This window comes from Pristis pectinata, chromosome 9, assembly GCF_009764475.1.
Source record: "Pristis pectinata isolate sPriPec2 chromosome 9, sPriPec2.1.pri, whole genome shotgun sequence".
NCBI classification, from domain to species: domain Eukaryota; kingdom Metazoa; phylum Chordata; class Chondrichthyes; order Rhinopristiformes; family Pristidae; genus Pristis; species Pristis pectinata.
Genome location: NC_067413.1, coordinates 6,556,569 through 6,573,660, shown reverse-complemented (window position 1 = coordinate 6,573,660; position 17,092 = coordinate 6,556,569). Strand labels below are relative to the sequence as shown.

General features: G+C 45.1%; 1 protein-coding gene across 2 annotated transcripts in view; it reads left to right on the top strand.

The window, feature by feature from the left end:
* LOC127574473 (NIPA-like protein 2) overlaps positions 1–17,092 on the top strand; it is an 83,062-nt gene that overhangs the window by 22,537 nt on the left and 43,433 nt on the right. For both annotated transcript variants that reach the window (XM_052023501.1, XM_052023500.1), the window contains exon 2: positions 12,917–12,985. In XM_052023501.1, coding sequence (XP_051879461.1) covers positions 12,917–12,985 — 69 coding nt within the window. The remainder of the gene's footprint in view (positions 1–12,916; positions 12,986–17,092) is intronic.

Below are 17,092 nucleotides of genomic sequence, written 5' to 3'. Positions count from 1 at the left end.
TTCCCCAACCCTGGGAAAAAGACTGCATTCACCCTGTCTATGCCCCTCATGATTTTATAGTCAGCAGTAATTGTTTTTCGCTGGAGAGCTTTGAATGTTAATAACCAACGTTATACTTTGTAAAGCTGTCAAGGTGTTAAAATAGATTGCTCCAATTCATGTAAAGGAGTGGATGGAATTTCATTAATTGCAGAGTTTGAGAAGCATTTTATATTTAAACATTGAAAAAAAAACTGAAGTCGTCTAATTTTTCTGAAAATGTTATGTTGCAATTTAGAACAAAGTCATAGAACAGTACAGCACAATACAGGACCTTCGGCCTACAATGTTGTGCCGACCTTTGAACCCCGCCTAAGACTATCTAACCCCCTCCTCCCACATATCCCTCTATTTTAAATTCCTCCATATGCTTATCTAACAATCTCTTGAATTTGACCAACGTACCTGCTTCCACCACCACCACCCCAGGCAGCGCATTCCATGCCCCAACCACTCTCTGGGTGAAAAACCTCCCTCTGATATCTCCCTTGAACTTCCTACCCATTACTTTAAAGCCATGCCCTCTTGTATTGGGAAAGAGGCACTGGCTGTCTACTCTATCTATTCCTTTTAATATTTTGTACACCTCTATCATGTCTCCTCTCATCTTCCTTCTCTCCAAAGAGTAAAGCCCTAGCTCCCTTAGTCTCTCTTCATAATGCATACTCTCTAAACCAGGCAGCATCCTGGTAAATCTCCTCTGCACCCTTTCCAACACTTCCACATCCTTCCTATAATGAGGTGACCAGAACCGGACACAGTACTCTAAGTGTGGTCTAACCAGAGTTTTGTAGAGCTGCATCATTACCTCGCAGCTCTTAAACTTGATCCCACGACTTATGAATGCTAACATCCCATAAGCTTTCTTAACTACCCTATCCACCTGTGAGGCAACTTTCATGGATCTGTGGATATGAACCCCCAGATCCCTCTGCTCCTCCACAGTACCAAGAATCCTGCCATTAACTTTGTACTCTGCCTCGGAGTTCGTCCCTCCAAAGTGTACCACCTCACACTTCTCCGGATTGAACTCCATCCGCCACTTCTCAGCCCAGCTCTGCATCCTATCAATGTCCCTCTGCAATCTTCGACAATTCTCCACACTATCCACAACACCACCAACCTTTGTGTCGTCTGCAAACTTGCCAACCCACCCTTCTACCCCCTCATCGAAGTTCTACCCCCTCGTCCAAGTATTGTACGTTATTACTGACCTCCTAGAATTGTTATCCTGAGCTCGACAGAAGATGCTGACAGGGTTGGGAACTCCTTGCTGGGGACTTCGTTACATGATCTCCCATCTCTCACCATTCTGCCAATTACACAGCCTCTTATTCTTCAAGCATCTCCAATATTTTTAACTGAAAAATGTAAGTGTTCAAAGAACAATTTCATTTTAATGATTCTTTTTCTCCCGGAAATTCATTGAGGTTAATCTCGAGTCCAATCCAATTCTGTTGGGTTGGTATCCCCATGCCCTGGTTGGTTTCCAATGTTCCAGAAAATGCAGATTCTGTTGGGGGTGTTTGGTGTGGTATTAAGGCACGTGCCTCATTTTTAATTATAGTAAAAGAAAGAATATTTCTAGATAACCAACCTCTAACTATCATTCCTGAGGTTTAAACAAAGTATTTTATTCTAATTCATCAACAAACAAAGGCAGATACATAACTTTCTAGATAGGAAAAATTAATCAATTTTCTGAACAGCAAAGTGAGATCAACACTGTATAAACTCTGTTTTTCTTGGTGGTATGCAGGGAGATCTGAACCAAAAGAGATCTCTCCTGCAAACAAAAGTATAATCTGCTACCTCTTTGTGCATACAACACCCGCTCTATCTGGCATTGGTCCAGAATATATAGACTCCTGGAATGATGCAAAACAGGAGTCCACTCAACCCACTGAATTTATGGCTGCTCTCTAAAAGAGATCTCCAGCCTCCCCTCCGTGAACTCTGTCTACACTTCTCGCTGCCTCGGTAAAGCAACCAACATAATCAAAGACCCCACCCACTCCGGACATTCTCTCTTCTCCCTCCTCCCATTGGGCAGAAGATACAAAAGCCTGAAAGCACGTACCACCAGGCTCAAGGACAGCTTCTATCCCGCTGTTACAAGACTATTGAACGGTCCCCTAGTACGATAAAATGGACTCTTGACCTCAATCTACCTCATCATGGCCTTGCACCTTATTGTCTGCCTGCACTGCACTCTCTCTGTAAATGTAGCACTTTATTCTGCGTTCTGTTATTGGTTTCCCTTGTACTACCTCAATGCACTGTTGTAATGAAATGATCTGTATGGATGGCATGCAAAACTAAGTTCAGTACATGTGACAATAATAAACTAAATAAATAAACCAATTAGTCCAGTGGGCTAGTAGGTTAATTTGCCACTGTAAATTGCCCCTAGTGTGGTGGTGAGTGGTAGAATCTGGGGGGGGGGGGGGGCGCAGTTGATGGGAATATGGAAAAGTAAAATAGGATTAATGTAAAATGGGTGTCTGATGGGTCAGTGCAGACTTGCTGAGCCGAGAGGCCTGTTTCCATGTTGTATGATACCTCCTCCCCCTTCCTCACATCTTTGTACATTTTTCTTCTTTTAATATTTATTTAATTCCACTTTGTAACTTCCCGTTGAAACTCCATTCACCAGACAATGCATTCAAAAATAACATTCTATAGAACCATAGAACAGTACAGCACCATACAGGCCCTTCAGCCCACCATGTTGTGCTGACCTTTAAACCTCACCTAAGACTATCTAACCCCTTCCTCCCACATATCCCCCTATTTTAAGTTCCTCCGTATGCTTATCTAACAATCTCTTGAATTTGACCAATGTACCTACCTCCACCACTGCCCCAGGCAGCGCATTCCATGCCCCAACCACTCTGGGTACAAAACCTCCCTCTGATATCTCCCTTGAACTTCCCACCCATTACTTTAAAGCCATGCCCTCTTGTATTGAGCATTCTGCTTATCTCCCTTCTGTGTCCTTTACTAATCCCTTTCACACTGTGTTCTCTGGCCACTGATCCTCAGCAAAACTCTTTGTGATTTTGAGCAGCTCTATTAAATCTCCCCTTAAACTTCTCTACTTTGAAGAGAAGAACCTCAACCTCCACAAGGAATAGATGTAGGAACAGGCCTCTCTGCCCCTTGCTCCACTTTCCTGCATTGAATGCCTTAACATCCAAAAATCCTATTAGACTCTGACTTGAACACATTGAATGACTGCATCTCCACAGCCCTCTTGGACAGAGAATTTCAAAGATTCACTACCTTCTGGATGAAGACATTTCTTCTCATCCAGTTCTGAATGACTAACCCTTACCTTGGGACTTTGACTCTTGGTTCTAGGCACCAATGCCAAGGTAAACATTATCAGTAGGAATTTTGTATGCTTCAATGAGATCATCTCTCATTTTCTAAGCTCTAAAGAAAATGGGCCCAGTCTGCTCAATTTCTTCTCACAGGACAATCCCACTGTCCAGGAATCAGTCTGATGAACTTTTGCTGCACTTTCTCTGTCACAAGTATGCCCTTCCTGAGGTAGGGGGACCAGACCTGTAGACAATATTCTGCAGTCTTACAGCAGAGCACAGTATAATTGCACTGAGATGTCTTGTACTCAAATCTTGGATTGAAGGCTAATGTATGGTTTGCCTTCCAAGCTGCTTGCTCTAACTGCCTGCTAACTTTCAAAGATTTTTGTAGAAGGACACTCGTGTCCTCCTGAGCACTAACAGCCTTCAATGTTTCCACATTTTCTATTGGCTTGTCCTTGCCCATTAACTTAACCTATCTATATCCCCCTGAAGCCTCTCTGCATCCTTCTCACAGTTCACACTGCCAGTCAGCTTCATATCATCAGCAAACTTGGATAAGTGACACTTGGTTTTCTTCATCCTACTCATGGGCAGAGGTTGGGAGCAACTGGGGTTCTGGCACAGTCCCTGCATCACAGTATCCCCATTCAAAAATAAGGCGATTCCTCCAACTCCCAGTTTACTGTGCATTCACCGCTCCTCAGTCTGTGCCGGTGTGTTACCCCAGTCCCCCATATGCTCTCGTTCTCCTTATTGGACTCCTTCTGAAAGCCCAAAAGCACCAACCGCTTTCCCCATACTTATTCTATTGGTTAAAACCTCTAAACACTAACGTCCTTGTAAAACATATTTGGGAATGACAGCATGATCATTATTTCATACAATTGTTTGTCATATTTATTTCCTTATGACATAGGAGGCCATTCAGCCCATTGAGTCTATGTCAGAGCAACCCCATCAGTCCCTTATGTGATGAGATGGACTCTTGACCTCACAATCCACCTTGTTTGACCTTGCACCTTATTGTCTACCTGCACTGCACTTCCCTGTAGCTGTGACACTTTACTCTGTATTCTGTTATTGTTTTTACCCTGTACTACCTCAATGCACTGTGTAATGAATTGATCTGTACGAACGGTATGCAAGACAAGTTTTTCACTGTACCTCGGTACAAGTGACAATAATAAACCAATACCAATCGCCACTTATTTACCCGGTAACCTGTTCTCTCTCACATGCCCATTAATACTTCTTGACTCTTAGGGTAGTTTACAATGGCCAGTTAACCTACCAACTAGCACATCCCTGGGAGGTGTCAGGTAAAAGGAGCACCCTTGGGAAACCCACGCAGTCACAGGGAGTGTAAGCTCCATGCAGATGGCACCCGAGGTCAGGATTGAATCCACGTCGCTGGGGTGTGAGGCAGTGGATCTACCTGCTGTGCTGCTGTACCGGATTAGATGTCTATATGAGTGAATTCACGTCTGCCCATGGTGGCTGTGGGTTTTAAATTCCATTGGTTAACAGAGAGCTCAGTAACTCAAGGGCATGGCTTAAGTGGATGGATTAGAGGGGAGCTGAGGAAAAATTTTTCAAGTGGTAGGGGTCTAGAGTTCCCGGAGGTCTGTAGTGGCAAAATCCCTCGCTACATTTAAAAAACGCCTGAAGGTGTCCTTAACGCACTGTGATTTACAGGGCTCAAGGCCAAGAGCTGGGAAGTGAGAATATCCTGAAGTCCATTTTGCATACCAGGGGCTTCAAGTATGCCGTAAATTTCTATGATTATCTGTTTACTGCATGTGGAATAACGGGAGAATCATTTTTAGTACAGCACAGGAACAAGCCCTTCTGCCCACAATGATGTGCTGAACTACTTAAGCTAATGACACCTAATTAAACTAAATCCCTTTTGCCTGCACATGGTGCATATCCCTCCATTCTCTGCACATCCATGTGCCTCTTAAATGCCACCATCGTATCTGCCTCCACCACCACCCCTGGCAGTCTGTTCCAGGCACCCACCACTATCTGTGTAAAAAAAAAACGTGCAGCACGGTAGTGTAGCGTTTAGCGTGACGCTATTACAGCGCCAGCAACTGGGGTTCAATTCCTGCTGCTGTCTGTAAGGAGTTTGTATGTTCTCCCCATGTTTATGTGGGTTTCCTCTGAGTGCTCCGGTTTCCTCTCACATTCCAAAGATGTACGGGTTAGGAGCTGTGGGCATGCTATGTTGGTGCCAGAAGAGTCGTGACACTTGCAGGCTGCTCCCCAGCACATTCTCAGTAACGCAAAAAGGTATATTTCACTGTGTGTTTCAAGGTACGTGACTAATAAATAAATATCTATCTTATCCTTTCAACTTTCCCCCTCTTATCTTAAATGTATGCCCTCTAGTATTAGAGGGCATGCATGACCCTGGGTTAAAGGTACCAGCTGTCTACTCTATCTATGCCTCTGATAATTTTATAAATTTCTATCAGGTTTCCCCTCTGCTGCTCCAGGGAATTTTTAGCACCTAATTAAGGGAATCCCTTCTGCCTGTGCGTGGTCCATATGCCTCCATTCTCGGTTACCTCGATAGGGAGTTCCATCACCTCTGTTGATCGGTATGTGTGTAGCTGTGATATTTTACCATTGAATATAAATGCTGATATCTTTGGCGCCTACCACTTTACTGATGTAACGTTAATCAGGAGCACAATCCAGTCATTCTCCATTTGCTCCAGTCTGTCACTGCTCCCCCGGATTGCGTGTGAGACAGGGCGTCATCACTGACATTCAGTAGGAAATGGAACGTGCTCATTGATGGCGGAGGCAGAATCTGCGCTAATGATGCGGCAGGTGTCTGCAGCAGGAAAGGCCTTTAGGCAGGTGTTGCAGCTCAGGTTTCAGCAGAAGGATTTACAGGAACATGCATTTCATCCCTGTTAAACCTGCTTCCACTTTAAATACCAGATCACAAGTCACCGTGTTTAAAATGTCGCCCCTCTGCTTCTTCTACCGGTCATTGTAAATCTGTGCGGTCTCAGGGTTACTGACCTTCCTGCAAGAACACATGAGAAGATAGAGGCAGGAGCACCTTGCCCCTTCCACAAAGAATGAAAGGCAAAAAGGAAAGGCGAGTTTATTGTCACGTGCACAAGTACATGTGTGCACAGGTGCAATGAAAAACTTACTCGCAGCAGTATCAGATTCAGAATTAGATTCATTATCACTGGCTTAAATGATGTGAAATTTGTTATTTAGCGGCAGCAGTACAGTGCAAAGACATAAAATTACTATAAATTACAAAAATAAATAGTGTGTAAAAAAAAAGGAATAATGAGGTAGTGTTCATGGGTTCATGGGCCCATCACAGGCACATAGAATTAGAGACACAACATTCACAAGTGAAACATAAGGTAAACATAAATTACACAAAATTATATAAGAAAGAACACAATTAGAACACCTGGGTCATTCTCTCTTCTCCCCTATCCCATCAGATACAGGAGCCTGAGGGCACATACCACCAGGCTCAAGGACAGCTTCTATCCCACTGCGATAAGACTATTGAACGGTTCCCTTATATGTTGAGATGGACTCTTGACCTCACAATCTACCTTGTTATGATCTTGCACCTTATTGTCTACCTGCAATGCACTTCCCTGTAGCTGTGACACTTTACTCTGTATTCTGTTATTGTTTTTACCCTGTACTACCTTAATGCACTGTGTAATGAATTGATCTGTACGAACGGTGTGCAAGACAAGTTTTTCACTGTACCTTGGTACAAGTGACAATAATAAACCAAAACCAAAACCAAAAACCAAAAAAAAAACAAAGTCCATTTTAGTGCAAAGTGGTCGAAGTGATCACAGTGTTGCTATACTGAGGTAGTGATTAGGGTTGTGCCGGTCGGTTCGAGAACCTGATGGTTGTAGGGAAGTAGCTGTTCTTGAACCTGGTAGTGTGGGACTTCAGGCTTCTGTACCTCCTGCCCGATGGTAGCTGCAAGAAAATGGCATGGCCTGGATGGTGGGTCCTTTGATGATAGATGTTGCCTTCTTGAGGCAGTGCCTCCTGTACATACTTCCAATGGTGGGGAGGGATGTTGCTATGATGTATTGGGCTGAGTCCACTACTCTCTGCAGCTTCTTGCATTCCTGCGCATTTGAATTGCCGTACCAGACCATGATGCAACCAGTCTGCCATTTAATATGATGCAAAGTCATACAGATTCAACCAGTTCTAGCAGGAGATCCAGTGGAGACACAAGAGACTGCAGATGCTGGAATCTGGAGCAAAAACAAGATGCTGGAGGAACTCAGTGGGTCAGACAGCATCTGTGGAGGGAGTCAATCGAGTCCAGATGAAGGTTGTTGACCCAAATCCTTGACTGACAATTTCCCTCCACAGATGCTGCCTGACCTGTTGAGTTCCTCCAGCATCTCTGGAGCGGCAGAGGCTGAGGGGAGACCTGATAGAAGTTTATAAAGTTATGAGAGGCATAGATAGAGTAGACAGCTAGTATCTTTCTCCCAGGGTCGAAATGTCTATTACTAGAGGGCATGCAATTGAGATGAGAGAGGGTAAGTTCAAAGGAGATGTACGGGGCAAGTTTTTTTACACAGAGAGTGGCGGGTGCCTGGAACGTGCTGCCAGGGCTGGTGTAGGCAGATACCATGGAGGCGTTTAAAAGTCTCTAAGATAGGCGCATGGATGTGTAGAGAGTGGAGGGATATGGACATTGTGTAGGCAGAAGGGATTAGTTTAGGTATGTGTTTAATTACTAGTTTAATTGGTTTGGTACAACATCGTGGGCTGAAGGGCCTGTTCCTGTGCTATACTGTTTTTTTTGGGGATGGAAGAAATGTTAAAGAAAGACAGACAATTTCACTCTTGAGCTGTTAGCCATAAAACACTGATGGGGATAGAAGTTCACCCAGTGATTCAGAAACTGGCATTTATTTTTGTTTATTAGAACATAGAACATAGAACAATTACGGCACAATTCAGGCCCTTCAGCCCACAAAGCTGTGCCGAACATGTCCCTACCCTAGAAATTACTAGGCTTACCCATAGCCCTCTATTTTACTCAGCTCCATGTACCTATCTAACAGTCTCTTGGAAGACCCTATCGTATCCGCCTCCACCACCGTTTCCGGCAGCCCATTCCACGCACTCACCACTCTCTGAGTAAAAAACTTACTCCTGACATCTCCTCTATATCTATTCCCCAGCACCTTAAACCTATGTCCTCTTGTGGCCACCAATTCAGCCGTGGGGAAAAGCCTCTGACTATCTACCCTATCAATACCTCTCATCATCTTATACACCTCAATCGGGTCCCCCCTCATCCTCCATCTCTCCAAGGAGAAAAGGCTGAGTTCCCTCAACCTGCTTTCATAAGGCATGCTCCACATTCCAGGCAGCATCCTTGCAAATCTCCTCTGCACCCTCTCTATGGCTTCCACATCTTTCCTGTAGTGAGGCGACCAGAACTGAGCACAATACTCCAAGTGGGGTCTGACCAGGGACCTATATAGCTGCAACAATACCTCCCGGCTCCTAAATTCAATTCCCCGATTGATGAAGGACAATACACCATCTGCCTTCTTAACCACAGAGTCAACCTGCGCAGCAGCTTTGAGTGTCCTATGGACTCGGACCCCAAGATCCCTCTGATCCTCCACGCTGCCAAGAGTCCTACCATTAATACTATATTCTGCCAACATATTTGACCTACCAAAATGAACCACTTCACACTTATCCAGATTGAACTGCATCTGCCACTTCTCAGCCCAACTCTGCATCCTATCTATGTCCCTCTGTAACCTCTGACAGCTCTCCAAACTATCCACAACACCCCCAACCTTCGTGTCATCCGCAAACTTACCCACCCTCCACTTCCTCATCCAGGTTGTTTATAAAAATCACAAATAGTAAGGGTCCCAGCACCAATCCCCGAGGCACACCACTGGTCACCGACCTCCACTCAGAATACGACCCTTCAACAAATTATTATTTCCATAGGAAGCTGTTGTCACCTACTGGATGGTAGTATACACCCAGAGTTACAATGAAACTGCACAAAAACAGACCCTTCAGCCCATCATGTCCATGCCGCCCCCATCTCCACTACTCCCATTTGCCTGCATTGGGAACATATCCTTCTACGCCTTACCTATTTAAGTGTCTGTCTAAATGCCTCTTAAATGTAGTAATTGCATCTGATTCCACCACCCTCCTGCCTCTAGAAATTCTGAATTTCTTTAGCACCCTCCACATCCCTCTCAGAGCACCCCAAAAGGGCCGATGAAGGCCATTGAAATGGAAAATAAAGGCCGATTTATGCACAGAAAGTTCAAATTTATTGTCATCGGAAGACATAGCCAGAGTATAAATGGCATGAAGATAAGTTTTTTGCAGCCACAGCTCAGTACAGTACAAGCATGACAAACATAAGTAAGATAAGATATCTTTATTAGTCACATGTACATCAAAACACACAGTGAAATGCATCTTTTGCGTAGAGTGTTCTGGGGGCAGCCCGCAAGTGTCGCCAGGCTTCCGGCACCAACATAGCATGCCCACAACTTCCTAACCCGTACATCTTTGGAATGTGGGAGGAAACCAGAGCACCCGGAGGAAACCCACGCAGACGGGGAGAACGTATAAACTCCTTACAGACAGCGGCCAGAATTTGAACCCGAGTCCCTGACGCTGTAATAGTGTTACACTAACCGCTACACCCGAGATGATGCAAAGGGACGTTTTGAGTCCATGGGAGAGGGCAGACAAGGTCTCAATTTAATGCTCCGTCCGAAAGATGTCACCTCCAACAGTGCCACGTTCCCTCAGTGCTCCACTGAAGCGCCAGCCAAAGTTTTTGTGTTTGCCTCCCCGGATTGGGTCTTGAACCCACGTCCTTCGGAGATAAGGCACCACCCAGTTGGCTTGAATTAGTGTACAATGGACAAGACAGGCTGGAGGACAGAAGGAGCTGGTTGAAATAGGGCAGCGGTCTTAAACGCAAGTGATATAACTCTGCCCAGGATGATAAAATTATCTAAAGGGGAGTGATGTTAAGGAGCTGAGCAGGAGGCACTAAGGCCTGTGCCAGTGTGGGACAGCTGGTCTCTCGCTCATCCTGGCATCCAGTGAGCTGTTGGTCTCTGTACAATGGACCTGTTGTGGTCTGACGAACAATGGGCATCAGTGCAGAGAGCAGTTCATTCCTTGTGTTGCTGGCGTGAACCATCACCAGTTTCGGGACAGAGGGAGGTTTTGTGAGACCTTCAACACGTGACCTGATAGCAGGAATCTCAATGGTAGATGCAAGTGTAAAAGTCTGTGGCAAGAGCTGTCTTCTTCCCCATTGAATGATTCTTTGACAATGGATCCTGCCTACCTGATCCAACTGGACAGGACCCTGGTGTCAGCTTAGAACATAGAATATTACAGCACAGTTCAGGCCCTTTGGCCCACAATGTTGTGCCGACATTTTATCCTGCTCTAAGATCTATCCAACCCTTCCCTCCCACACAGCCCCCCAATTCTCTATCATTCATGTGTCTATCTCTCTTAAATGTCCCTAATGTATCTGCCCCCACAACCTTTGCAGGCAGTGCATTCCACACAACCACCGCTCTCTCTGTAAGGGAATTTACCCCTGACATCCCTCTTATACCTTCCTCCAATCACCTTAAAATTATGTCCCCTCGTGTTAGCCATTGTCTCCCTGGGAAAAAGTCTCTGACTGTCCACTCGATCTATGCCTCTTATCATCTTGTACACCTCTATCAAGTCACCTCTCATCCTCCTCCTCTCCAAAGAGAAAAGCCCTAGCTCGCTCAACCTATCCTCATAAGACATGCTCTCCAATCCAGGCAGCATCCTAGTAAATCGCCTCTGCACCCTCTCTAGAGCTTCCACATCCTTCCTATAATGAGGTGACTAGAACGGAATACAATTGGGTGTCTTTTTGGATGAAGCAGTGGGTCAGGTTGTGCAGCGTCAGCCCAGCTCAGTACTATTTTCGGGTCAGGGTGATGCACTGGGTATAACTGGCATCTGTCCTCTGTTCTTGATAGAGTCACAGAGTCATACAGCACAGAAACAGGCCCTTCGGACCAACTGGTCCATGCCAACCAAGATTCCCATCTAAGCCAGTCCCATTTGCCCGCATTTGGCCCATATCTCTCTAAACCTTTCCTATCCAAGCACCCGTCCAAGTGTATTTTAAATGTTGTTAATGTACCTGCCTCAATCGCTTCCTCCACCAGTTCATTCCATATAAAGGCTGCTCTCTGGGTGCAAAAGTTTCCTCTCAAGTTCCTATTAAATCTCTCCCCTCTCACCTTAAACCTATGCCCTCTTGTTCTTTATTCCCCAACAATGGAAAAAAAACATTGTGCACATTCACCCTATCTATGCCCCTCATGATTTTCTGCACCTCTATAACATCACCCCTCATTCTCCTGCACTCCAATGAAAAAAAGTCCCAACCTGCTCCATCTCTCTCCATAACTCAGTCCCTCAAGTCCTGGCAACATCCTCGTAAAGCATGACAGTGAATCCTCTGTTCAGCTTTTATGCAAACATCTCTGCAAGGGGTCGTGTAGGGAAAATATGATAAGTCCCGGGGCTTGGGTTGGGTTGGGTTGGGTCTGGCTCAGGTACAGGTCAGGTTTTGATTGTAAAAGTGGGGGCAGCTGATGGGAAGGTGGAGAGAATAAAGTAGGATTAAATATAAATGGTAATTGGTTTAATAAGATAAGATAAATTTATTAGTCACATGTACATCGAAACACACAGTGAAATGCATCTTTTGCGTAGAGTGTTCTGGGGCAGCCCGCAAGTGTCGCCACGCTTCTGGCGCCAACATAGCATGCCCACAACTTCCTAACCCGTATGTCTTTGGAATGTGGGAGGAAACCGGAGCACCCGGAGGAAACCCCCACAGACACACGGGGAGAACGTACAAGCTCCTTACAGACAGCGGTGCGAATTGAACCCGGGTCGCTGGTGCTGTAATAGAGTTATGCTAACCGCTACAGAGACACAGTGTAAAGCTTTTGTTTGCATGCCACCCAGACAGATCATTCCATACACAAGTACGTTGAGGCAGTACAAAAGGAAAAACAAACAATGCAGAATAAAGTGTTACAGTTACAGGGAAAGTGCAGTGCAGGCAGACAATAAGGTGCAATGTCATAACGAGGTAGATTGGTGCTTGATGACCAGTGTGGACTTGATGGGCTGAATGGCCTGTTTCTATGCTGTATGTGACATGCCCATGAACTCCTACTTTATTCTTTTGCCACTCACTTACACTAGGGGAGAATTACGGCAGCCAATTAGCCTGCAGGCACATCTCTGCAGCATGAGGTAGCAGCACTAGTTTGTTGATTGATTTAATATTTCGAGAAGTCTAGTGAATTTTCTCAATGAACCAGATTCTGTGTCTTGACATCAGAATGTCAACGATCGTACATTTTGTTCAGCTGACTATTGCCTGACTGTGTATTCAATTCACTAATGTCTTGTTTTCCTTTCTCTAGACAAACATCCTGGGAACAATCTTAGCGATAACTGGAAATATCCTTATCAGTATATCTCTAAATATTCAGGTACCGTAACATTCTCTGCCTCAGAATTACTTTGTTTTTCTTTTCCTGAATTTTGTAAATTAAAATAAATTGGTAAATTTGGTTTATTATTGTCACATGTACCGAGGTACAGTGGAAAAACTTTGTTTTGTATGCCATCCATACAAATCATTTCACCACATCAGTACATTGAGGTAGTGTAAGGGAAAACAATAACAGAATGCAGAATAAAGTGTTACAGTTACAGTGAAAGTGCATTGCAGGCAGACAATAAGGTGCAAGGTCATAACAAGGTAGATTGTGAGGTCAAGAGTCCATCTTAACGTACTAGGGAACTGTTCAATAGTCTTATAAGAGTGGGATAGAAGCTGTCCTTCAGCCTGGTGGTACGTGCTTTCAGGCTTTTGTATCTTCTGCCCAATGGGAGGGGGAAGATGAGAGAATGTCTGGGGTGGGAGGGGTCTGTGATTATGTTTGATTATGTCTTCTCTCCGCCGAGCACCCCCTCTCGATGGGCACTGATGAAAGGCAATTCCTCTTGAGAACGTGAACACAGTTGCCAACTCTGTATCCACCACACTCCTTTCATTGGCCAACTCTCAGCCAACTGGAAAGTGCTCAAATACTTCATTAACCAATTGGATTAAACTTGAGGAACAATCAAACAGCTGCTCTGTCAAACCCGTTGCCAATATTTTGATACTCAGCAAATAGAAGTGTTCCCAGAGATTGAAAGACCATAATTTTTTTTATTGCACGTTGATTTTTCTCCAGGATTTGTAGTATTTTGGAGGTTAGTGTTCTATTCTCAGACAAATCCAAGACAGTGCTGGAAAGTTGGTAACCTCACTGATATGGCAGGTCATGTGTCCTTTATCATACATATCACGTAGAGTCTCAGAGGCATACAGAAGGGCAAGAGGCCCTTCGGCCCAATTCATCCATGCCAACTAAGTGCAGTCCCGTTTGCCTGCATTTGGCCCATATCCCTCCAGGTCTTGTCCCTCCATGTGCCTGTCCAAATGTCTTTTAAACATTGTAATTGTACCTGCCTCCACAGCCTTCTCTGGCAGCTCATTTTCTATACCAATCACCCTCTAGATGAAAACGTTGCCCCTCAGGTCCCTTTTAAATTTTCCCCCTCTCGTCTAAAACCTATGCCCTCTAGTTTTAGACTCCCCTGCCCTGGGGAAAAGACTGCGACCATCCACCTGATCTACACCCCTCATGATTTTCTAAACCACTTTGAAGTAAATTGATAAATTGGTTTATTATTGTCACATGTACCGAGGTACAGTGAAAAACTTTGTTTTACATGCCATCCATACAGATCATTTCATCACATCAGTGCATTGAGGTATTACAAGGGAAAACAGTAACAGAATGTAGCTGTTACAGTTATAGAGAAAGTGCAGTGCAGGGAGACAATAAGGTGCAAGGTCATAACGAGGTAGATTGTGAGGTCAAGAGTCCATTTTATTGTACTAGGGGACCATTCAATAGTCTTAATGACAGCAGGATAGAAGCTGTCCTTGAGCCTGGAGGTACGTGCTTTCAGGCTTTTGTATCTTCTGCCCGATGGGAGGGGGAGAAGAGAGAATGACCCGGGTGGGTGGGGTCTTTGATTATGCTGGTTGATTTTTCGATGCAGTGAGAGGTATAGACAAGAGTCCATGGAGGGGAGGCTGGTTTCTGTGATGTGCTAAGCTGTGTCCACAACTCTCTTGCTGTCTCAGGCAGTGCAGTTGCCGTACCAAGCCGTGATACATCCTTGGTGTCCAGGAAGCCTTTGCTTTGGTTACTGAGTCACCCACAATGTGGGTTTATGGTCCAGAGTAGTGTGGCCACAGGCAGTGACTGCTGCATTTATATCCTACAAGGGTGAGGTTCCAGCCCCTGGGATCTGCTGATGCGTTTGTTATGTGTGCAGGCATTCACGGATTTATAGAATCTCACAACCCAGGAGATGTCATTAGGGGCACAGTAGCAATGGTTTAATTACAGGAGGCCTGAAGTTATAATGTAGACATAGAAGTTCAAATCCCACACCAGCTGCTAGGGATCTTTAGCCGATTAAATATAAAGAGCTGGGGCCCTTAATGTTCAGAAAAAGTCCCTCAGATTCCTGCTGCCTTTCAGAGATGGAGATCTATATAGGCATAGATGAGAGGCATAGATAGGGTGAACGCACACAGTCTTTTTCCCAATCAAGAATCAAGAACTAGAGAGCAAAGGTTTAAGGTGAGAGGGGAGAGGTTTAATAGGAACCTTAGGGGCAACTTTTTCACCCAGAGGGTGGCTTGTCTATGGAACAAGCTGCCAGAGGGATTGGTTGAGGCAGGTACATTAACAACATTTAAGAGGCACTTGGACAGGTACACGGATAGGAAAGGTTTAGAGGGATATGGACCAAACGTGGGCAAATGGGACTAGCTTAGATGGGAATCTTGGTCAGCATGGACCAGTTGGGCTGAAGGGCCTGTTTTTGTATGACTTTATGATATTATCTGTAACTCTAGGCCCGCAGGATGTGGACTCTTAACTGAAATGGCTGAGATGGTCACTCATTAACTCCCAACTGAACATGGAACTGCCACAGTCCAGAACATGGACTGTGGCAGTTCCAGAGGGCAGCTCACCATTACCACCTCAAGGGCATTGGTCTTGTCGATGACACACATCCCATGTTATACCTCAAGTACTTATCCAATAGCCTTTTGTATCAGCTTTAGTCCTCTATCACATTATGCAGTCAGCGTGTTATCTCTGCATGGTATTTTGGGATTGAGTGTTCCATATGATAATGATAAACTGTTGTATATTATTGAATGAAGTGTTTCAACTGCCGTGATTTTTCCTTGAGTGAGTGAAGATACAATTATTACCAAATGTCACTGAATAATTTTAAGCAAGCTTGAGTCCTGACCAAACAGTCACTTAATATCAATTGACTTAGAAACCAAGTTGGTTGGTAAGTTTTGCAGCATTCCCCGTCCTACGTAAACTCCCAAGCTCTGCATCTACACTGCCTTCGATTGATCACCCACACTGAGCTAACTCCCCCAGACCACTGAGTTTTAGAATGCTCAATCACATTTACAAACCCTACCGTGACCTTAGCTGAAAAGCGCCTCCCAAACACCACCCCGTTCTTGTTCCAATCTGGGCCTCTGTGAAAGTTGCTTTTGTACAGCAGCTTTACAGGACATTCCAAGTGGCTTACAGCTAATTAAGTCGCATTGAAGTGTACTCACGATTGCAATGTAGCAACCTCCCACAAAGAGTGACCTTTTGTGTACACCTGACAGAACAGACACTTTAACATTTCTTTCAACACCGCACTACTTCCTCAACTGCAGCACCCGCTAAGTGTTTTTCTGCTCGTGCTCTGCAATGGGATTTGAACCTACAACCTACTGACTCAGAGATGAGCAAGAAACAAGATACTGGAGGAACTCAGCAGGTCGGGCTGCACCTGTGGAGGGAAATGGACAGTTGACGTCTCAGGTCGAGACCCTTCATCTGGACTTAGAGGGGAGGTGGTCTATATAAAAAGAAGGGGAGGAGCAAGAGCTGGCAGGTGATAGGTGGATCCTGGTGAGGAGGGGGTGATTGGCAGATGGAGGAGGGGAGAAGGGAAATAGCGGCAGAGGCTGAGAGGTGATAGGTGGAGGAGACAAGGGGCTGCAGATAGGAAAGGGAGCCTGGAACCAAATAAGGGAGGTGGGGAGGACAGATGGGAACAGCGGGGGGAGGGGACCAGTGGGAGGAGTGTGTGAGTGTGTTGACCCAAGGCTTCTCATACAGAACTCTGCATTCTTCTTGCTTTATTCTACAAGTGAGGGTTTCAGTGATCATGGCCCTGGGCCATTCAATCCAACATGCTTCAGGATTCAGACATGTACAATAAACAGGACAAGACCTTGGAGATAAAAATTGCTTGACTCTCCCTTCAGTGCTCTGGTTTCCTCCCAACCCCAGCTACATTTGAGGAGGTTAATTGTCTCCCGTGAGTTACCCCTTAGTGTAGGTAGGTGGCAAATCAAAGGGGAATTGAGTGAGTATGAGTTGCAGGGATACAGGGAAATAAGGAGGGGGAATGGGATTGCTCTGCGGGGAACTGGCATG